We start from the raw sequence: 24,510 nt of genomic DNA on the forward strand, positions 1-24,510 counted from the left end.
AATTTGTTTTAGGAAATAATCCAAGTGAATTTAAATATTTTAAACTGATTTACTATTTTGTTTAAATTCACTCTTGTAATCGAGGGAACAATTTGCCACTTTAAACAGCAGCATTTAGTTTTATTTATTCATCATTTTTACAATTCTGTTGTGCTTAGCAAAACCATCTTGCACACCGTGTGGTAAAGGGGGTAACATCGCGCAGTTCTTAGCTTTACAGAATACTTACAAAACTGGTCAAAAATTAGATAAGCGCTGATTTGGAATCTTCAAATACACTCTATCATTCGGCTATAAATCTATTGCACGTCACAATGAGAAAATATGAAGAAAAAAACACTTTTAAATATAAAATTTACAGTCACATTTCCTGTTGGTCCTCCACGTTTTCTTTGCTGGTGCACCAGCTGTAGCTTTGCAGTTGATGTTCATTGACCGTTCCTAAGCCCCACCCACTCAAGCGACCTCTCTCAAAACATTCCTTCCCGATTTGGCTAATGTAAACCCATCTTGTTCCGAACAGAAAACGGAGAAGCGGCCGTTTCCACCAGAAGTTAATATCCATACCATGGTAGTTTTTTCTCCTATCCTAATTATTATTATTGTTGCTTATTGACTATCTCGCGACGCGGGGTGTTAAACCACATTTGCAAATATACTATGTTAACAGTTGTAGGACTCCCTATTGCCTTTCTTACCTCTATTTGTCCTGACGTAGATGCACTCTGTGAAGAAGTATCGCCATATGGCCAATCGTCCTTGTGTTCTACTCATTTTTACCTGTTAAGGACATGGGATTGGATGTAAAGAGGAAAAAACTGGATAGCAGTAGAAGAATCCGGTTTTATTTGGAACTCTGACATTTATATATATAAATTTGTATCCCGGGAAAGAGTAGTCATTTTCCGGGGCAGTCGTTCAAAAAAGAGAACAATCCCGGGAAAACCAGAACATGTGGCAACCCTAGTTTACACAGTCTTCCGAACAGAGGGACGTTATGTAGTTATTTGTTGTTTTCTCTATAAATATTGGTTCAATTCACATCAATCAGATAGTCAATAAGCAACCATAATCATGAAGCACATTCCTCAGGAGAAAAAATATAATTGTACAGAGGTTAACTTCTAGTGGAAGGGGAACACGGTGACACGCTATGCTTATACATATAACCTTATACAATTCTGTCCCTTTATATACTTTAGAAATGAGACTGTGCCATAGCCTACAATTTCAGAACTTAATTTATTTGTTATGCACACTACCATTCACGCCACCCTCCTGAAGCTCATGCCTACATTATGCAGCTCGTTGACACCCCCAGATCTATGTTCTGCCCCCATCACTTTTGAAAATGTCTTTCAAATTAAATGGTAAATGGTTGGCATTTATATAGCGCCTTTATCCAAAGCGCTGTACAATTGATGCTTCTCATTCACCCATTCATACACACACTCACACACCAATGGGGGTTAGGTGTCTTGCTCAGTGACACTTCGACACAGCCCGGGTGGGGGATCGAACCGGCAACCCCCCGACTGCCAGACGACTGCTCTTACTGCCTGAGCCATGTCGCCCCAAATTAATGTTATACTGTGAACCTAAAAATGCTAAAAATTTCATATTAAATCATATTTCATATTAAATGAGTGCTGGTGCTTTGTGGAATAGTTGCCTCAGTCTGTAATACTAATTCCACTCGTGTTTGTTTCAGGATTTAATGAATATGTATTCTTGATGCTTACAATCATTATAACTTGTTGTAAAATGCTTGATTTGCAGTGGATTTCACGATGAATTAAACTGGAAGTGGTAAATCATCATTAAGATATAATATGAATTATATTTGATTTGAATTATAATTAATATTATATTTGATAGACGTGTAGAATTGAAAGGTAAATTCCGAATTACAAGTGGTTTCAAAGTGGGGACTGTTTAGTGGATATCCTATGTATTCAAACAAACTGACATTGAATTGTTTGCCTGGATAATAAAATATGAATTTTATTTCATTTTTTTCCTGATTCTCTGTATAATTCTTGTGACATTGTTAAAGTGACTGCAAAGTGGCTGAATTAAAAAAAATTAAACAAAAAACATGAATTATCACAGAGGGATGTATCCACTACACATCCACTGGGAGAGACTGGGAGGGATAATGCTGCCACTATGCTTGTGCTACAAATCTATCTATAGAAAATCTTTGATCTCATGAAACTATGGGAGGAGATATGCAGTGAAACCAGAACATGTATTGGCCATTAGGTCAGGGAACTCTTGATGTCATCAAGGTACCTAAGCCAAATAGCTCAAAGAGTCATTACATTACATTATTGGCATTTGGCAGACGCTCTTATCCAGAGCGACGTACAACAAAGTGCATACCCATAACCAGGGATAAGTTCGCTGAAAGACCCTAGAGGGAAGTACAATTTCAACTGCTACCTGTACAACAAAGATAAGGACGAGGGCCTTTTTTTTTTTTTTTTGAGAACAAAGAAACAGAGCAAAAGTGACCAAAGTTAACTATCCAAACACTGCTTACCTAGCCAACTAAAAATACCGATACACAAAGCAAGTCACAGAGACAACAATTAAGGTTCACAGGGAGGTAGGGAGGGATGGGGAGAGGGGCTGCTTGAAGAGGTGTGTCTTCAGCTTGCGCTTGAAGGTGGGGAGAGATTCTACAGTTCTGACCTCAACGGGGAGTTCGTTCCACCACCGTGGAGCCAGAACAGACAGTATTCGTGAGCGTGAGGTGGAGGTTCGGAGAGGGGGAGGTGCCAAGCGGCCTGTGGAGGCTGAACAAAGAGGTCTGGCAGGGGTGTAGGGTCTGATGATTTTTTGTAGATAAGCTGGGGAAGACCCTTTAACTGCTTGGAAGGCTAGCACCAATGTCATATATTGAGAGTTGTAAATTGAACTCCACCCATTCAATCCCCACATAGGAATATATTTAATATTTGATTTAATTTTGCTAATGCTTAATATATATCATAAAAATGCCATTCAATGTAGTTTGAAGCTAATCACAGATCTAGCTTTTCAGTCACTTCAATAATCAATCCATACTTTAACGCATTTTATGTCATCTGATCCACATATCATTTTGTATATTTTTGTGTGAATTTAAAATGTAAGGAAATAATGTAATCCAGTGAAAGAATTAAATTCAGGAGCAATAAAGAATTATTAATGGATAGCAACTTTACCGTTATTTAACATAAACTTTGCACAGAATACTTGGAGTTCAATTTTAAGTTTTAATCACATATTTATCCTGGTCTTCCCTTTTTTGGCCAGTTATATTCATAAGCCAGATTCACTGCTGTAACCACCTCTACAATATTCAAGAGTGCAGACAACCACTCACTCAATGCATTCTCTCATCGCCTGCTGCTGCTTTTCACTTTGTAGTCCAGCAGTTTAACATACACTTTCATTGCATTGGAGAAGTAGTCCTCATTCCCAATTGACCACATGGGGTCCTTGGTCCATGAAGAGTCCTTTGGAAACACTACAGCCAACTAGGGGTGCACGGATACTACTAGGCCATTACAGCACTTACAGCACTTACAGCACAATACTTGGTATCGGTAGAGTACTGTATGTACATTGGCCTATTGTGCATAGTCTGCATGCAATATCAACAAACCTGAGCACAACAGATGTACAGTGCAATCATGTCGATAGTGTGGCAGGTTTTTATTTATTTATTTATTTATTCATTTATTTTTTACAATTGATGTCAAAAGACATGGATTAAAGTTTTCTGTCACCACAAGGTTTTCCATCATATTCATTCTGTTGAAGCCATCTGAGATAATTTCTGTAATTTTAAAGGGAAAAAACACGGTCTCACCACCCGGCAGGAATCACACTGTCAACACAACAGTGTCCAGTCAGTTCTTAAGAAAATTAAGCACAGGATCTTTTAAAACTTGCTACACCAACATTATTCTAAAAGTTTCAAAAAGAGTTTTGTATGGGTTTGAGTATTTCAATCCATAAAAAAATGTAAACCATTTTTCAGGACTCACCAGTACATTCTGGAAGAGGACCATCGATGTTGTGTATTTATATTGTAGGAATGTGGAATTATTGGATGGCATATTCCGTCATAGTCGCCATTCAATTCAAATCCATAAAAAATGTAAATTAATATGTTTTCAGCAAGCACCACTAAAGTTCTGAAAACGTCTCTCCAGAAGTCACTGATTCTATGTACATTACATTACATTACATTAATGGCATTTGGCAGACGCTCTTATCCAGAGCGACGTACAACAAAGTGCATACCCATAACCAGGGATAAGTTTGCTGAAAGACCCTAGAGGGAAGTACAATTTCAACTGCTACCTGTACAACAAAGATAAGGACAAGGGCCATTTTTTTTTTTTTTTTTTTTTTTTTTTGAACAAACAAACGTGCAAAAGTGACCAAAGTTAACTATCCAAACACTGCTTACCTAGTCAACTAAAAATACCGATACACAAAGCAAGTCACAGAGACAACAATTAAGGTTCACAGGGAGGTAGCGAGGGATGGGGAGAGGTGCTGCTTGAAGAGGTGTGTCTTCAGCTTGCGCTTGAAGGTGGGGAGAGATTCTATAGTTCTGACCTCAACGGGGAGTTCGTTCCACCACCGTGGAGCCAGAACAGACAGTAGTCGTGAGCGTGAGGTGGAGGTTCTGAGAGGGGGAGGTGCCAAGCGGCCTGTGGAGGCTGAACGAAGAGGTCTGGCAGGGGTGTAGGGTATGATGATTTTTTGCAGATAAGCTGGGGAAGACCCTTTAACTGCTTGGAAGGCTAGCACCAATGTTTTGAATTTGATGCGAGCCATGACAGGCAGCCAGTGGAGGGAAGTAAGCAGGGGGGTGACGTGTGAGTATTTGGGAAGGTTGAAGACCAGACGAGCTGCTGCATTCTGGATGAGTTGGAGGGGTCTGATGGCAGACGCTGGGAGGCCAGCCAAGAGGGAATTGCAGTAGTCCAGGCGGGACAGAACCATCGCTTGGACCAGTATTTTTACTGTAGGAATGAGCTATTATGGGATGGCAAACTCCACCATCATCATTGTTCATTTCAATACATGACACTATTTAAAAATCCATAAAACATTTAAATCAAACTGATTTCTGGAACCACTACTGCATTCTTGAAGAGTACCATCCGAGGTATATACAGTGTCTACAGTGGCTTCAGAATGTATTCAGACCCTTTCACTTTTTGCACAACTTGAAATCTTTCCGTTAAATAAGTATTTAGAGCCTTTGTTGTAGCAATCCAAATTGTGGTCAGGCGCATCCTGTTTAATTTAATTATAATTGAGAATTATATGATTGGAGTCCACCTGTGGTAAATTAAATTGATTGGACAGTTTAGAAAGGCACACATTTGTGTATATAAGGTAACACAATTCACACTGCATGTCAGGACAAAAACCAAGTGAAGAGGTGAGTATAGTTGCGCTCAGTCAAACAAGGTGTGTGGAGCCAAAATATATGAGCTTGAAAATGTGGAGAAGCGCTGTCCCCACACTGAAGAAAACGGCATCAGAATATAAAATATATATTTTATGTTTAAATCTTCAAGACATGTAAGAGCAAGAGGAACTGTTTCAGCGCATTGCTTTCTTCAGTGCTCACACAGAGAGCAATATTACCTACACCTTAGCAAGCCCATGATGAGGATTGTGACCAGCTGAGTTTGGTAAATCAGAGAAGATCTCTTAGTAACAATATTTCATTATTAGGAACCTTACAAAATAGCAACTACACACAGGTTACATATTGCAATTTCAAGATACACCCAGACAGACAAAGAAGGAGAATTCCATTTACCAGAAAAACAGTCACAAAAAACGTTTATGGTTCGCAGCTTCCGACCGAAGGAGAACACTGTGTGGATTCCTGTACAGCTATTCTGTACGCCCACAGCACCAGAGGGAGATGGTGGTCCCAGTCGTGTTGGTGACAACTAGGCAGGATACCCAGTTGAGTGGCTAGGGTACGGTTGAATAGTTCTACTAAACCATCACCCTACGGATGGAGGGGGGTAGTTCAGGTTTTCTTGACGCCCACACAGGTCCAGACATCCTGGAGCGCCTGGGCCTCAAAGTTTCGCCCCAGGTCACCGTGGAGCTCCTCCCTGAACCGGCCCCAGGCGCTGTCCACTTACGATGTAGCAGCCCATGGCCCACTGGGAGTAACACTCCTTAATCTTTTTATCAGGTGCCGACATCTCAGCCCACCCTTTCCGCCTCCCCACCTCCAGCCATTCTTGAACATGAGACAGCAGCGGATCACTGTGCTCCACCTGTTGCAGCTGCGTTCCGTCGAGGCCCAGGTACGGCTCAGTGTCATCGTCAGCCTGGAGGGTGACCACTCTGGGGCATGCCTGGCCGCCCTCCTCCTGTCAGTCCGCATCGGAGAACGTCTTCCGTAGAGGTACGGCCTGAAGCGGCGCAGGGCTTTCCATTATTCGGGTGACGCAATATTTCCGTTATGGTTCAGAGAGGCTGAATTAGGCACTCACCCATTCTCACCATCCTGGTGGCCTTTGTCTGTGAGGCGGTGCAGCAGGTTTGCACTGGTGGCAAAGTCTTCTTACAAACTGCCAGTAGAAGGACACCAGGCCCAGAAAGGTCCATAGGGGGACAGGCCAGTCCTTTACTCTAGCCACTTTGGCCAGGGGCTCGTTTCACGAAAGCGATTTGTGAGGATTTTCACTCGCAGATCGCAATATCTTATCAAAACGCGTTTCATGAAAATTAGTCTCTTGCGAATCGCACATAAACCTACTTCTGGAAAGTAGAAAGAAAGTGTATTTTAAATAGCCTCTACTATCTGGGACTTGACAGCTAAAAAAATAAAGGAACCAGGGACATGAGCTCAAAGGCCATTTGCACATTAAGGGCCAGATTTTACGAAGCCTTTTGCAACGATTTTCATGTGCACATATGATGCATTCTGTCCAGGAAACATGCGTTGTATGTATCAAACTGGCCCATGAGGCTAGAACCACAGTATGTGTGTGATCTAGCCGAGTCATCGCAAGATGCGTTATGTCCTTAATGCATATGCATTTATAAGGTACAATAGGTAAGATCTTTGTGTTCAAACATTGTTACAAGACCATTGTTAATCCCTTCCTATCATTGAAAAAGGCTTACTGGCATGAATCACTTGGGACAAGTGATCATTCCACAGTAAGTGTTGTGGAATGATCTAATGATCTAAGTCTAAGATTTTTGGTGTGCCAACTTTAGAAAGATGCGATAAAATTTAAGTAATGTAGACTGGGAGCAAGTTCTTGATTGCTGGACTTTGAATGAAAAGTGGTGCAAGTTCAGAAGGGTTATAGATGTGCAGTGTAAATTCATTCCAAAGGTGCAGAAATGTATGTTGAAAAAAGTCTCTCCACAGTGGATGAGTAAAGCTATGTATAAGAGTAAGAGTGAATATTGTGTTCTTAAAGGTTGTGAAGGTTAAAAAAGAACAAAGTTTAGCCAAAAGGCTATTTGCAAGGCAAATTGCACAAGGTGCAAGAGTAAAGATATTGCTGATGCCTTAAATGGCTACTTTGTTGAGGGGTTTACCAGGGAGGAGGTTACTAATAGGCTGGAAGGAATATTCAATACTAAGAATGTTTTAACCGATATTGAGACAGGGGATAAACAAATACTAGATGAATTACAAAAACTAAAGGCAAATAAGGCAGCAGGCCCCAGTGGTATATTCCCAAGAGTTAAGTGAGATCATATTTAAACCACTGGCAAGTATTTTTAGACAGTGTTTAGAAACTGGAGAACTGGAGAGTAAAAAGGTATATATATCTATAACAACAGATTATGTTTCCCACAGTAAAACGTAATTACTATGGTTGAAACTATTTTTAAAAATATTGACACGTTTCTGTCTTTTTCCTCTATTGTGTAGCCCATTTAGCTATCTTTGACAACAATGCAATTGAATATATCTGAAATGCATGTACATACAAAAATATCTCTTTGTTACTCGGTAGCTGTAATATTTACTATTTATAGCTACACAAGCTTATTATTATTATTATTATTATTATTATTATTATTATTTATATATATATTTTTTTTATTATTATTATTTTATTTTTTTATTTTTAATATTTTGCGGAGCCCCCACATATTCCCATAGCCAATTACAGATCCTACACCTGGTCAGCCCATTTAAAGCCACAAAATCCCTTCAAGCACAAGTTGCATGGTAGCCTGTAGAAACTCTAACCTGACATTGTGGTTCACCTCAAGACACTAATTAATTAAAGTAACATTGGATCAAAGTAAAAATCTATACAAACTATAACTATTTACTGTAATCCCAGAATCCCAATGTGTCCCATCTGAACACCTTGTAATGTAGCAGTTAATGTCATTTTAAACGGTCGGTTGCTTAAATGAATCCATGCATGTTTACGTAGGCTGCTGAAATAATGCTAGCTGCCATGCTTATTGAGAGTCGTGCTGGTTTTATGTACAAACACATATATAAACTAGCTTCAATGTTTTAAATTGCCGAATTTGTTTGTAGGATATTAGTCACAAAAACAAACAAAAACAGACAGTTTGCAATCCGGGTAGGATGATATGCGTGATAATAATGACACACAAATTTTACTAAATATTTTGCATAATTAGGGGAATTCAAGTTCCCTGCCATCTCCACTTTCTGGATCTAGACAGTGCCCAATTTTGTGGGTTGGGTTTTCATAGTATGTAGGTGTGAGCATGAAGTCACCCAGAAATGTGGAAAGACTTCCGCTGAAACATGCATCTTTGTACACTACGCAGAGGGTTTTAGCCGTTTTGTTCTTCTACAAAATGGGACAGTGGAGGGAGGGAGTCCACAAAGGTCAGTTTCTGGGGCACAGGGTGGTAGTGGAGTGAAAGTGCACACTTTTCGACTAATGGGACGCGCCATACAGTTCTTCTATTAGTATTATGGCGGGTGAAAGACCAGGTATGGTGCATTATCGCCACCTACTGAATGTTTTACTGCTTCTCTTTTAGTTTGCTTCTTTAAGAAAAAAAAGAAAAAATAACCTCTTTCCTAAACCCCCAGCTAAAACCCTTCTTCTGTCCAAATGTAGAATTCTCTGTCATATCCACCTTGTTTTGTTGTTGACACCAAAAATAACTTGAATGCACCCTTTCAAATTCCCGCACTTGAAGGCACCCTTTCAAATTCCCGCAACCGATCTGCTTTCTTGCTAGTCGCTATATGTCTATGGTTGCTACACACTTAACCCGGAAGCGGAAGTGAAATAACCAAGTGGCAATCTGTTCTCCGAGGAACGGACTCATGGGATAGTGCTCATACGTACGGCCAACGCTGCCGATGTTACATTGGCAGTAGACTTAGATGTGTATGTTTACCTCTCAGTAATTTGTTAATAAGCGGATTTGTGTTCCCTATCGGATTTCTCGATTAATAATAGAGAGGTTAATAGCTCTGTTAACTGCACATCGAACTTTATAAGACATTCGGCTTTTGTGAATCAGTTGCGACTGCTTTGAAGAGATGGCGGATGTTACTGCAAGAAGTTTGCAGTATGAATACAAAGCGGTAAGTGTTTATTAGCGACGCATAAAACGTAACGTTAGTGTATATTTCTCAAGGCAGTATAGCTATTTCAAGAATTGGCAACATGACGCATCTAAGGGCTTGTTTTTTTACGTGACGTTTGCTACATTAAATTTGAGAGGGAAGAATACAAGCTGCGAATTTGCAAGATGGCCGCCTACCACGCTTTTTTGTTAAATTGGTCTTAATACAGTTACAGATTTGGCTCGTTGGCTAATTGTTTACATGTCAGTCAAAGTTTTGCTTGTAGGTCGTGTGGAAAATCGGTCGCTTCTTGTATATTTTTTCGGACTTCTCATTTTGTCGAAGTTAGATAATGGTAGTCCACGTACTGCATAGCCAGTAAAGTTACTGGTAAATGTCTCCTTTTAAATCTTGTAGAAACGCAACGCTGTTAGATGCTGCGCAGTGAAGTTGGTCTTAATGTTATTCGGCGGTTTGTTTGGCAAATTGCAATCTGTATAGCAAATATAGCTAATAATAGCTGTGTAGCCAGATGTGCACCTGCGTAATCGCATGCATAATACCTTATTGGCTGTAAATGTACAAAATGCAGGCAAAGAAGTGAAATGTTGTCTTAATTTACAGTGCACCATAAAGTCCACCGTGTGAAACAGGTCATACTGTACATTTACTGGTTCACATGCAACCTGCCCACATGTGTACAACATTTTAACATGTTGGATTAGCATTAACAACCAGCATCAATGTCATAGGTTAGTATATGACCCATTTATCCTGGTGTAAACGCCGACAAAATGCACGGCCTGAGCAAACAAACCCACTTTTACAGGCTACTGTGACTGAAATTTGTTGTAGGTTACACACACATTGAAACAAGGATTATAGGATGGTATGTGGGAGTTCACTTTGTGTAAATGTTCTTTATATATTCAATAAAGGACATCCCAAGCATTAGACTCATTGGATTTGTTGTTCTCGAGATATTGGCTCTTAATTCCCCAAGTCACCCGCTACTGGAAATTGGGGTGTTTGTCGATTTTGGAACACTATATCTTTGGCATGGAAGCAGGGAAACGCCTGAAAACATGTAGTCTGACACAATTTTATGTCTACTTTCGGGTTTTGAACTTTTTCATTCTAGGCTACTGCTCAGAAAACAAGTTGTGCTCGTTCATTAATGCCAGCCTAAATCATGCCACTTAGCAATTTCTTTTCTATATTTGATGGCTTACTACAGCACCACTTGAAGTCTAGTAGATAATTTATAAAAAAATATATATACTATGCCAAAGTTATGTCTTGGCAACAAATGCCCAAAAAGTGTTATATGATCAACTAAGTAGAAGGTAGAACTTTACCAATCAATATGAAACTTCTTACATAAAAAAATACATAATAGGCCTACATATGTACAAAAGATTTAGTTAATACTGTATTGCTTTTTCATGTTTTGATTAGTTGAAACAGGGCCTCAATTTACAGGAACATACAGTGCCCTCCATAATGTTTGGGACAAAGACCCATCATTATTTATTATACATGTATGTAGTTCCCCTCATTTCAGGGCAACATAATGTTTGGGACATAGCGATGTTGTTCATATGTTGTTGCATTTCCTTTGCATGCAATGACTGCTTGAAGTCTGTGATTCATGGACATCGCCAGTTGTTGGGTGTCTTCTTCTGGTGATGCTCTGCCAGGCCTGTATTGCAGCCATCTTTAGCTTATGCTTGTTTCTGGGGCTAGTCTCCTTCCGCATATGGAAGGCATGCTCAGTTGGGTTCAGATAGTAGCCAACAATAAATAACCATCATTAGTAAGCTCTCTTTCAGCTTAATTCTGTTCCAAACTGTTGGTTTTGGTAAGTTTAAAGGCTCGAACCATTTTATTCTTGTTTCTCAGACTCATAATGGCTCAACTTTGGTCCTCATGTTGATAAACAGCAATGATAGTTTCCAAAAGTGATCGAAAGACGAGAAGAAAGACAAGGTGCTAAAAGCACTCATATACCTGCATTAAGGTGGCCATTAAACATACCTGAGCTATTACAATTACTTGTGAAGCCAAGTGTCTCATATTATGGTGCCCTGAAATGGGCGGGTGGATGGATGTATAAACACCACTTTAATTTCCACATGGTGAAACCAAAATGTATGTGCATTTTAACCACATGTTAAGTGTGTGATTCCAAATCTAAAGTTGTGGCAAATCGGTGGTAAATTATGACATAATGGGTCTTTGTTCAATACATTATGGAGGGCACTGCATGTCATTAATGCTTCTTTCACTTAATTTGTCTGCCAAATTTCATTATCCAGAGTGGCCGTGCTCTTTTCCCCTCTGATTCACACAATGGCGTTTAGGTTTTCAGATGGATGGGACTTAACTGGTCTAGGCCTACATGCTGTCCTTTAAGTGTGCTGTATGTCCAATGCCTTTATTGTAATACTGTTCATTCGTCATATTTAGAATTCCAACTTGGTCTTGCAAGCAGATCGATCGCTGATTGATCGAACTCGACGTGATGAACCCACGGGGGAAGTGCTGTCTCTGGTTGGGAAACTGGAGGGCACCAAAATGGGGGACAAGTCTCAGAGGACTAAGCCCCAAATGTTGGAGGAGAGAAGAGCAAAGTAAGTTTTTTTGTTTGTTTTGTTTTTTTGTTGGAGAATGGGTTTGTGAGATGATGGTATAGTGAAATGCAAATGATTTCTACAAATGCATTTCTGAAGTTGGATCATTTTAATACAGAAAATGATCACAGCAGGGTTTTTTTTGTTTGTTCTCACTGTTGATTTTCACTCACAGCAGTCTCTAGAGTTTTCAGAGAATGGTGTGGAAAAACAAAAATCATCCAGTGAGCAGTTGTTCTGCAGGCAAAAACGCATTGTTAATGAGTGAGGTCAGAGGATGGCCAGACCGTTCGAAGCTGAGAGGAAGGTGACAGTGATGCAAATAACTGGTATGCAGAAGAGCATCTCTGAACACACTCCACGTCAAACCCCTAAGTGGATAGGCTACAGCAGTAGAAGACTTAAGTGTACATGCTCACCAGCGAATTGTTATTTGCTTGCACATGATTTGGGAGGTACACAAATTTTTATATATAATGATGCCTCTAAATTGGGCTCTTGGCAAAACAAATTTAGACCCTCATAAAATAGCCTGTTCACATTTCAAGTTTTTGCTGAATGTCACCTCCCCTTAAATGTCCAGGCTACCAATTGAGATTTAACTGACTTATTTAAACCTTTTCTCCTGCTTAGGAGACGCAAAAGGGATGAAGACCGACATGACATTAACAAGATGAAGGGCTTCACGCTGCTGTCGGAGGGCATCGATGAAATGGTGGGCATCGTGTACAAGCCCAAGACCAAGGAGACCAGGGAGACTTATGAAGTTCTTCTGAGCTTCATCCAGGCAGCCCTTGGGGATCAGGTCAGTTGGGGGAAATAAAGAAAATCACCTTTTCATATTTATATTAAAGTGAAAATGTGGAGCTCTGGGTTACATAAAAAAAAAATAGGAGGCGCAAGGAGGAGGCTTGGAAAATTTGACAGTTAAGTCTGAAGGTATACACACAAAAGCATACGCAAATAAAATAAAATTTACCAATGTGTTTCTTGACTTGAACAATAATTGGTTAACAAATAAAAATAATTGTTTCTTGAATATGCCTATGTTGGTTATTGCACTAACAATCTCCAGACAAACGTAAGACAACATTTAGATTTTTGACATTACTGTGGCCCCTTGGAATAATACAGAAGCTTCCTTCCCTCAATTAAATAGCGTAGGAGAGATCTGTCACAATTGTAACATTTTCATTTCTTACTCAATTACTCAAAGGTGATGCAATTGTGGACGTGACCCTGCATTCCATGATGTGGAACCAAACTTCCCTCATAATTAATAAAACAGAAATGTGCCATGTATTATGCATTTAAATGTTTGGGACGAAATGACATGATAAAAAAAAAAAAAAGTCTTTTGTACATGGTTGCATACGTTTTGCATGCCATGATGTCTGTGACCCATCAACCAGACTGTTAAGGTTATTTTACACAAAATACTAAAACCTCTTTGCTTTCGAAGTGATCTGAATGGGAATTGGGGGATGGGACTAGACTCAGATGTAAATGAAACGGTATGGAACGCATTTTTGACTAAATGGCTCTGTATAGTCAGGGTCCTATTCTTCAAGGGTCGTTTCTCCTGAATAATGTTTGGTTGAAAATCCGTTTTCAATCGCTGTGTGTGTCTCAGCAAGGCGTGTGATGTTTTCGATCGTCTCTTGACGTGCGGCCCTTAACCCCCCCCCCCAGCCCAGGGACATTCTGTGTGGCGCGGCAGATGAGGTCCTGGCGGTGCTGAAGAACGACAGGATGCGGGACAAGGAGCGCCGGCGCGAGGTGGAGCAGCTGCTGGGCCCGGCGGACGACACCCGCTATCACGTGCTGGTCAACCTGGGGAAGAAGATCACAGACTACGGCGGGGACAAGGAACTGCAGAACATGGGTATGGAAAGGGGCAAGAAAAACATTACCGTCGATTGGCTCAGTCAAAAAGTGTTTTCAAACTAAAAGTGTAAAGGTAGCAGATGGCTCATCTCGTTGTTTAACCGAGAATTGGCAGGTTTTTGGGAAGCCTTTCCATTTGCATTGATATTGTTGAATGGACTATTGAATTGATTACCAAGTAATGAAGCAAAGCAATCAAGGATGCATGATGAAAACGACACCCATATATCCACCACTTGCTCTCAGGAGGAATGGACAGGAGTTGAGAGCCAATGTTAGATATTATCAAGGCCTGAGTGCTATTCAGCGTTTTGAATGTATGCTTGAATAATGGCAAGGAGGCAGCCTGGCAGTCCATTCCTGTTATAGGGAACTGTAGTCAGATGAGTAGCCCATCGTTCCCTTTATTTGGGATGCTGGGAGTTGGGAACCGAGTCCTGAGGGGCAAAGCAGGATCTTTTTAGCTTGGTGCACACCAAGTGTGCTTGGAGTGGATAAATGCTAGGCGTCTGGTGCAACTGTTAATGGTGCATCCTAACCGCTACCTAAAACCTCTGTACTTTGGAAAAAATGCCGCATTTTGTGTTTGTTCTATTTATTTAGGTGACCTTTTTGCATTTTTTCTGCAGAAGAATGATTGTTGCATGTTAAAACATTTTCACATATTCCTAAAACTAAAATTATGAAATGACCTGATCCTGTCAGTTATGATGTGGACAGCATTGTCACCTTGCGACTGTGCACAATCTCTGTTCTGAACGTGTAGCCAGATTTAGGTTCCATTTGAAACCCATTAAAAGCAATGAAGTCAACTTTTAAATAATATATTTGACTAGACAAAAATATTGAACATGCCATTTCACATTATACACTTCAGTGCAATACTTAGATATTATTAGATATAAAAAATATCTAATAAAAAAAATAAGTGCAGTGATTAAGTACCAATGCTTATTGAGCTGCATTGCAGGTTTTGAATTTTTTGTATATGTGTAGTGAGGCAATATTTGGGGCAAAGACATTTTCTTTTGCTCTGTACTCCACAAGCTTAAATTTATGATCAAACAATTCCCATTTGCGCCGATTTTGTTTATGGATGTCCTTGGATCTATGCTCTGTTTAATCGGAACCTTATCTGAATATTTTTTCACAGATGATAACATTGATGAAACGTATGGTGTGAATGTGCAGTTTGAATCTGATGAGGAGGTGAGTTCATGCATTCCACTGCTTTATCAATGAAAAACGAACTTGTTTCTGGGCTCCCCAGTTTATGCTGGTTTCATTAGGACCATATACACTATACAATAAATCCCCTTTATTAGGTATTTATTACACTTATTTTTTAGACTTCAGAGATGAGCTTATGCATACCAATGTTGCAGTGTGTGGTTATTTGTGTTACTGTCACCTTGCTGTCTGCTTTGACCAGTCTGGCCATTCTCCTCTGACCTCTCATTAACAACGCTCACTGGATGTTTTTTTCTTTCGCTCCATTCCCTGCAAACTCTAGGGACTTTTGTGTGTGAAAATCCCAGGAGATCAGCAGTTTCTATGCTACTTGAACCACCCTGTCTGTCACCAACAGTCATTCCTAGGTCAAAGTTACCTAGGTCATATTTCATCCCCATTCTGACATTTCGTCTGAAAAACAGCTGAACCTCTTGACCATGTCTGCATGCGTCTGCATTCAGTTGCTACCACATTATTGGCTGATTAAATATTTGCATTAGCCAGCTGGTGTTCAGTTCTACCTAATAAACTGCTCACTGAGTATCATCTCTTGTTCAAGCACAAAGTCTGTATTCTGTCATTTTGTCTTTGAACCTATTTTTTAACAAGTTTGGTTAGTTGCATTTGCTTTTTCTCTGAACTAATTTCTCACAAATGGTTTAGTTTCAGAGTGCTGGTATAAGAGATTTCACTTGTAAATCTGTAATGTAATCAGTTTAGAAATATAAGTTCTTCCCCTTTTCCCACAAATTGCCCAATCAAAATCACAGTGGGCTCCAGAATTATTGGCATCCCTACACTGACAATGTGCTAAAAAGTCATGTTTCTAATGTTTTATCTTCTGTTTGTAATCAAACAATTCAAACGGTGTAAATGATATTTTTGTACATATTGGCTTCACCATATAGTACTTGCAGTACTTTTTATACATAGCCCTGCATTTCAATGTTTGAGACAAATTAACATGTAAATATTATGAAAGAAATAAATATTCATATTGTTTTAATGGCATGACTTCCTGAAGTCTGTGACCTATCAAAATCACCAGAGTCTGGATATCATATTTTCAGGTTGTTGTACATTTGTGTCCAAGGGTCCAATATATCAAATGAGCCTCAACCATCGTGCTGCTGCCAGATATGCTGTTGATACTAAAAATGTACATAGTAATTTCTCCTGACTAATTTTCCTGTTGAACTCAATGAAATAATTATTCACGAGAAGCAACCCTTGAAGTATCTACTGTATATCTAGTAGCAGCACAATTGGTTGAGGCTGGTTTGATACTTTGGACCCTTGATGAATTTAAGCCATTTAGCAAACAAATGTATTCCATACTGTATCCGAGTTTTACTATCACTTATAGGACAACCTGAAAATAAAATATCCAGACTGATGATGTTGATAGGTCGCAAACATCAGGAAGTCATGGTATGCAGTGGATATGCAACCAACTACAAAACTATAGTTTAACATGACTATTTTATTTGACATTATGTTCATTTGTCTTAAACATTGCAATTGGGGGGCTACGTATAAAAGTTGCTGTGAATACTGCATGGTGAAACCAAAATGTATAAATAAGTTGTTTACTAAACGCAGAGAATCTTAATTATTGGCACACCTGGTTTTAGTGAATTTTATTTAAAAAAGAAAATAATAATTTCATGAATGTTTGATGAGTGTCTGGTTGGTTACATTGAAACAAAAGCATAGTATTTTTGGAATTTTAGTATTTTAAGTATTTTTTGTGCATTGCCAGGCGTGCCAATAATTCTGGAGCCCACTGTATGTTGTTGGGTAAATCTAATAAGCCATAGAAAAGGTAAATCTACAATTAAGTGTAGTAAAAAAATAAAATAAAAATAACGATGTTACTGTGGCAGTCATGGTTGGGAGGAAAACCAGTGTGCTGGAGGGACAGAGTTTGAGCAGGCCTGGGCTGACAGTGTACATTCTCAATGCAGTAAACTGATTCCATGTCTTGGTTGGTGTCTGCCTGGCTTATGTCCTGGCCACCCGATAGGAAGGTGACGAGGACCAGTTTGGAGAGGTTCGTGACGAGGGATCGGATGAGGACAGTGAAGGAGTGGAGGCAGATGTTGGCTGCACCCTCACGGCAAATGTAAGGTCAAATCATTATAATATGGTGGATCATTGATAAACTTTCTCTTATTCCTCCTAAACTAAAATACATTTCTGAAAACATTTGAGGTGAGAAATAAGCAATGCAGTTGCTGTATCTTGACTCATATTTGACCTGCAATGCCTAGTTTGAAAGTTTTGTTTATTGTGTTTGTTAATGTTTGGTTAAATGTCACGGGTCAACATGGGTTTTGCGTACTGCTGCTCAACATCACTGCTGACTGACTCGGGAACTCTGACCACTTGAGCCAGTTCTGATGTCCAGCAGTGCCACCTAATGATGTGTTGAGGACTGGAAAATACTGTTCTGAAAGAGTTTTGAAATGCCTCCCTTTCCCTCTGCCTTCCAGCTCGGTGCTGCAGGTGATGTGATGACGGCCAAGAAGAAAGACCTGCATCCCCGTGATATCGATGCGTTCTGGCTGCAGAGGCAGCTCAGCCGTTTCTATGACGATGCCATCGTCTCGCAGAAGAAAGCTGACGAGGTCCTGGAGATTCTCAAGGTCAGAACGTACAAGAGCTCCATCTACAGCACCACTGAAGACTGTCTGTCAGCAAATAAAACATACAGACTGCTACATTACATTATATTACATTAATGGCATTTGGCAGATGCTCTTATCCAGAGCGACGTACAGTTGATTAGATTAAGCGGGAGACAATCCTCCCCTGGAGCAATGCAGGGTTAAGGGATCGAACCACCGACCTTGTGGGTACCAGTTATTTACCTTAACCACACACTACAGGCTGCATATCAAGCATCTGCTAAACGACTAATGGGCACAACTCTTACTTTGAAGAGTGGTTGCCCTCTTGGTGTGCTACTAATCAGTTTTAGTTTTCTTACAGCGATTTCCTGACAAAAACCAAACAAAAGCGTTATCTTAATCAGGCAAACTGCTTTCATTTTATTATTAGGCTTTAGAAAAGTAAACAGGTGACGATATTAGCTTCTACAACCGCTCTAGTGAAGTGGATTTCGTATGCTTTGCTAAAAATGATGAAAGCACCAAAACCAGTGAATATATGTTACACCAAATCAGTATCCTTCAATTCAAACTGTTAATATATTTTTATAGTTTAAGCTATTCTGAGTTGGGCTATCTGCTAAATGAAGGTAATGACGTTAGCTGTGATGTAAACTACTAAGTAGGCAGAAGTTCCTTTTCTGTTTGTTGACTTTTTTCAGAACAGTGTTGTGCAATTCTCCTCACTTCATGTTAGTCTGCTGTTTGTCCATTATCCATTAAAAGCTGTATTCTGTATTCATCTGGTGTCAAGTAATGGGGCAACAAGTTTACAATGTGCTTGTTTTTAACTTGCAGTTGAACTGTTAGTACTACAGACCAATGCATAGTTCAGTTTTTCTCACCATTAGTAAGACCGTCAAGCTGGTTGTGTGTGTTTCTCTGCTGATGCGTTATTTAGAAAAACCGTGATGAACCAACAAACGAACCAGATGTGACCATGAAATCACACCTCACTGCTTACTGGCAAAAATGCCGAAAACCCATTTGCAAAATAATTTATTGAAATTTGCATGCTAATTTTACTGTCAATTTCTTTTGCCCAGACTGCCAGTGATGACAGGGAGTGTGAGAATCAGCTGGTTCTGCTGCTTGGCTTTAACACCTTTGACTTCATAAAGATTCTCCGGCAGCATCGACGCATGAGTGAGTACCCGTCAGTTATTTATTTATAAAAACAATGAAACATAGTCTTGGGCCCAACTCAGACAATATGTTCTTCATGTGAATTAGGAACAAGGAAGGAAATAAGAAAATAGAGTTATAGCAAAATAATCAAAGGGAGAGAGTGAAGAGTAAAATGATAGAATGTATATATATATATATATATATATATATGGAAAACGGATGAAGAACATCGAGAGAAAAGGAAAAAGTATATGTATATTATTTAATTTGATAGATGGACAGTTGACTAGTGGTTGCATGATTGATTGGGCAGGAGATGTGCATATTTTAGATTACTGATAGTATCTATTGAATGTGAATGTTCTGAGGGATAATGGGAGGGAGTGTTCTGATTGAAGAATGATTTTTTGCCACAATTGTTTTTAAAACTTGAGATTGGGTTATTTTGCTGGGTTTTGGATCTGTAACTTGCGACTTCCTATCAGATGAGTGAGTGGGTAGAAGAGTGCAGACTGTTTAAGGCAAAAGCTAATTTTGAATTTGATGAAATGGTTTCATGGCTGATAACGTGCAATTTTTCAAAACTGAGGGAGTTCTGCAGTACTATACGATGTTGTGTCCGTGGTGTTGCAGATGAGTGTATTTTATGGGCTTTAAAAGACCGAATAATTGGATCCAGGGTATCGTTTGTGGTTAAAGACCAGACTGATGGGCAGTAAGCGATAAAAGAAAGAATGATTGAGTTTAGGTAGGTATATGAGCCTGAAAGGCTGAATTCTTGAAAATAGGGCTGTTGATTTTTTTTTGTTACTTTTTCAATTGAGCTATTTTGTGAGTTTGTTAATATGCGGTTTAAGTCAGGTGAGTGTCAAGAGTGAGGCCTAGATTTGTACTGATGAGTAACTTCTAGGGGTTCATTTGCTATGCTGATGGGATCAGGTGTAGAGAACTGCTTGCTTGGAGAGTGGAAAAACATGCATTCCGTTTTCTTCACATTTAAAGTCAGATTTGATTATGTTTGAGCCAGGAGTGGAGAGTGTTCAGGTCACTGTTGAGCTTTGTCGTGATTTGTGTTGGGGTCTCATCAGATGTGTATATAACTGTATCATCAGCAAACAGAAGGCAGTGTGAGTTTGGCAAGTATCCGGGAAATCAAAAGATATACAGAAGAAAAAGCAAGGTGTGATGAAAGTGGTAGCAGCAGATGAAATGTTAAAATGTTGTAGTTTTTACCTGAGGAGTGTGTGGTTCAGTGTCAAAAGCTTTCCTGAAGTCTATGAATATGGATACGGTCATTTGTCATTGTTACGAGCTGTATGGATGTGTTCAGTGAAGAGCAAAGTGGAGGATAAAGTTGAGCGTTTCTTTTGTAATCCAAATTGGAAATTGTTTGATGTTGACTTTCAGGGTAGTTTGTGAGTTGTATGGTAAGAATTCTTTTTCAGCACCTTTGAAAGAACAGGCAAAATGCTGATGGGTCTGTAATTAGACACTACCTGTCCATCTCCGGATTAAAAAACTGTAAAAATTAGGGCACATTTCCAATACCACAAAATCTTAATCATCCGATTAAATAATGAGAGGAACACATCATAATGTTCTCTTAGGAACATGGTTGTTTGACCATATATAGTACTAAAAAAAGTTCAGAAAAAAGTTTTAGGCAGGTGTGGAAAAAATGCTGTAAAGTAAGAATGCTTTCAAAAATAGAAATGTTATTGGTTTATTTTTTATCAATTAACAAAATGCAAAGTGAGTGAACAGAAGAAAAATCTTTACTTTGAAGGAGTGGTTGCTGAAGAACGTTTAATGTCAGTCATGCACCATGGCAAGACTGAGCACAGCAACAAGACACAAGGTTGTTATACTGCATCAGCAAGGTCTCTCCCAGGCAGAAATTTCCTGGCAGACAGGGGTTTCCAGATGTGCTGTCCAAGCTCTGCTGAAGAAGCACAAAGAAACGGGGAACGTTGAGGACCGTAGATGCAGTGGTCAGCCAAGGAAACTTAGTGCAGCAGATGGAAGATACATCATGCTTACTTCCCTTCGCAATCGGAAGATGTCCAGCAGTGCCATCAGCTCACAATTGCCAGTAACCAGTGGATCCCAGGTACACCCATCTACTGTGTGGAGAAGTCTGGTCAGAAGTGCTCTCATGGAAGAATTGTGGCCAAAAAGCCATACCTCTGACGTGGAAACAAGGCCAAGCGACTCAACTATGCACTAAAATACAGGAACTGGGTGCAGAAAAATGGCAGCAGTTTCTTTGGACTGATGAGTCTAAATGTTCAATATTTGGCTGTAGCAGAAGGCAGTTTGTTCGCCGAAGGGCCGGAGAGGGGTACAAGAATGAGTGTCTGCAGGCAACAGTGAAGCATGGTGGAGGTTCCTTGCAAGTTTGGGCCTGTATTTCTTCTAATGGAGTTGGGTATTTGGTCAGAATTAATGGTCTCCTCAATGCTTAGAAGTACAGGCAGATACTTATCCATCATGCAATACCGTCAGAGAGGCATCTGCTTGGCCCCAAATTTATTCTGCAGCAGAACAACGACCTCAAACATACAGCCAATGTCATTAAGAACTATCTTCAGCGTTCAGAAGAACAAGGAATCCTGGAAGTGATGGTATGGCCCCCACAGAGCCCTGATCTCAACATCATCGAGTCTGTCTGAGATTACATGAAGAGACGAGCATTTGAGGCTGCCTAAATCCACCGAAGAACTGTGGCTATTTCTCCAGGATGTTTGGAACAACCTACCTGCCGAGTTCCTTCAAAAACTGTGTGCAAGTATACCTAGAAGAATTGATGCTGTTTTGAAGGCAAAGGGTGGTCACACCAAATATTGATTTGATTTAGATTTTTCTTCTGTTTATGCATTTTGTTAATTGATAAAAATAAACTAGTAACATTTCTATTTTTGAAAGCATTCTTATTGAACTCTTTTTAACTTAATTACCTTTATCTGATACTAGTATTGAAATGAAGATTAGTGTCCAAATGTGTGAACAAACTTGTGTGTGTGTGTCAAGATCATGTGAGCATTTGGATATTATTTAGCCTGCCCATTATTCTAGCTTGATAATATTTAACAGTATTGGGAAGTCATTGAAAAACTAAATGTGTATCATCGGAGGTCACCCAATTTAAAAAGAAAACTTAAAATAATCCATACTTGAGCTTGTTTTGTGGTGTCAGTCGGATTTGTCATTGTGTTTTCACTACTCATCCTTGTGCTTTTTCTCTATAAACAGTCCAGTACTGCACTATGTTGGCTAGTGCCCAGAGTGAAGCAGAGAAGGAAAGGATCATGGGAAAGATGGAGGCTGATCAAGATTTGTCCAAAGTACTCTACCAGTTGCAGGAGACCGAGAAGGAGGACATAATTCGTGTGAGTTTTTGGTAATGTGTAATAACAAATGTTGTTATTACAACCCATTAAATTAAAATTAGGCAAGTATTTTATATTGTTAATCAATGCTTCATCTGAACATTTGCTTGTTTGTAACTTCAGCCATGAAGCTCAAAATCATACTTACTGTATCTAGCTAATAAGCTAGTTAGTCTCTGTAACGAGTGCCCTTAACCTCCTAAGACCCGCACTCTTTTTTGGTATGCATTTTTAATTTCTCTTTGCTATTTGGGCTTATTGGGACCTGATAAGTATAAAAACTAAGCATCATCTTTTGACATGATGTAGTTTTTGAGAAAAATGATGTCCACATATGTGGACTCTCGGTCTTGAGAATTAAGTATTATGGTTGTACAGCCCAAAATGTGGAGTCCACGCATGTGTACGCTAGGTCTTAGGAGGTTAAAAATATATATATATTATTCATATTAGTAAATTGTTGTTCATTCAACTGGCAGCAAGGCAGCAACATGAATTGGCCTTTGCTTACAATAAACATATTGTAGTAAATTGAGATTTGAACTATTTCAGCTATGGCAGCAAATACTTCAAATTATTTTGGTATTGTTGAAGGGGCAGTTCCCCCCCTGTTTTCCCCCTGAGTAGTGTCCAGATAATTTTGCTGCAATATGATTACTCTTCTTGATATTATTATTATTATTATTATCATTAATAATAATAATAATAATAATAATACATTGTATTTCAGACGCCTTTCAAGACACCCACAGTCGAACCTTACAATGGATAAAATAATACAATAAAAACAGCCTATCAAATTAAGATACAATTTAAAAACAGTGTAATGTGTATATGACGTAAACAAGACGAGGCAAGAAGGTAAAACAGTAACCCTAAGAATAAAGAGGGGGGAACACACAATGCAGTGAGAGTTACAGAGAGTAGGCCAGTTTGAACAGGTGTGTTTTGAGATGGGATTTGAGTAGTGATTGAGTCAAACTGGCACGGTGTGGGGGCACCTTCGCTAGAACCTGATAAAACAGACTTCCGTTCCGTCTTTGTGTGGATCCATCTTTGTGTGGATCCAAAGCTGAAGTTTCAATATATCAACTTGTTGCCCACTTTATGAAAGCAACTGCTTTAAAATTCATGGTTGAGGTATGAACAGGTGCAATTTGTCAGAAATTACATCCACTAATATCTCAACCACAAATTTATCAGGTAAAAGGCCAAACCTGAATGACAGTTTTAGACGCTTTTCTTTTTTTCACTTTTTGAAGGATCAATTGTTTGGACAGAAAGGTAGTGAAATAAAAATGTTCAAATCAATAGTGTCACTGCCTTATCATGAATTGGCTCCTTCATGTTTGCATTTCTTCCTTCTGGCGTGTTGGAAGATCCAGTTTGCACTGCACAGATGTGATCAAGCCAGCACTGATATGCATTTTATGTTTCATACAAATAACAATAACAATGTACGTACAGGAGGAGAGATCCCGCAGGGAGAGGGTGAGGAAGTCTCGTTTGGACAATGACCTGGAGGCCATGGACCTAGACCACGGAGAGGTGAGGTCTTTCATGGGAACACGGGCATTCACATATGCACCAATACATATGCACCTTCTGTCTAAGGTTGATTGCACACAGACATCTATGGAAACCTAAATAACATTAATAGTGATCCATACTCAAGGTTGCTGGGTGAGTGAATAGCTGTCCAATTTCTTTTAATTTATTTAATTTTTCAGGTTTTAGAAACTTTCAAAGTGATGTTATTATTTTTAAATGTACGTTGGAGCAAATCTTCTGCAGGTGTACACATGTGCAGTGAAGTATTTGGACCTTGGTACAAGTTCTGCTGTGGTTTTGCCTCTGTGCCCCAGCCCATTGAATCTGAAATGAAACTATGAATGTGAGATTAAATACGGTCACCTTTAATTTGTGGGTTTTTACAGCCATATCGAGTTATCCATGTTGGAAGTGCATCTTTTTTTATTTTATTT

The 24,510-nt window shown here is 39.4% G+C and overlaps 1 protein-coding gene across 1 annotated transcript in view; it reads left to right on the plus strand.

Annotated features, from left to right (window-relative positions):
* The first annotated feature begins 9,321 nt into the window (after window positions 1-9,321).
* snrnp200 (small nuclear ribonucleoprotein 200 (U5)) overlaps window positions 9,322-24,510 on the plus strand; it is a 44,874-nt gene continuing 29,685 nt past the window's right edge. Inside the window, exons 1-10 of the mRNA XM_061260314.1 lie at window positions 9,322-9,601; window positions 12,053-12,216; window positions 12,850-13,021; window positions 13,909-14,101; window positions 15,257-15,312; window positions 17,363-17,461; window positions 17,832-17,984; window positions 19,055-19,154; window positions 22,389-22,525; window positions 23,993-24,073. Of these exons, the coding sequence (XP_061116298.1) occupies window positions 9,557-9,601; window positions 12,053-12,216; window positions 12,850-13,021; window positions 13,909-14,101; window positions 15,257-15,312; window positions 17,363-17,461; window positions 17,832-17,984; window positions 19,055-19,154; window positions 22,389-22,525; window positions 23,993-24,073 (1,200 nt within the window). The 5' untranslated portion in view covers window positions 9,322-9,556. The remainder of the gene's footprint in view (window positions 9,602-12,052; window positions 12,217-12,849; window positions 13,022-13,908; window positions 14,102-15,256; window positions 15,313-17,362; window positions 17,462-17,831; window positions 17,985-19,054; window positions 19,155-22,388; window positions 22,526-23,992; window positions 24,074-24,510) is intronic.

This window comes from Conger conger, chromosome 11 (assembly GCF_963514075.1).
Source record: "Conger conger chromosome 11, fConCon1.1, whole genome shotgun sequence".
NCBI lineage: Eukaryota > Metazoa > Chordata > Actinopteri > Anguilliformes > Congridae > Conger > Conger conger.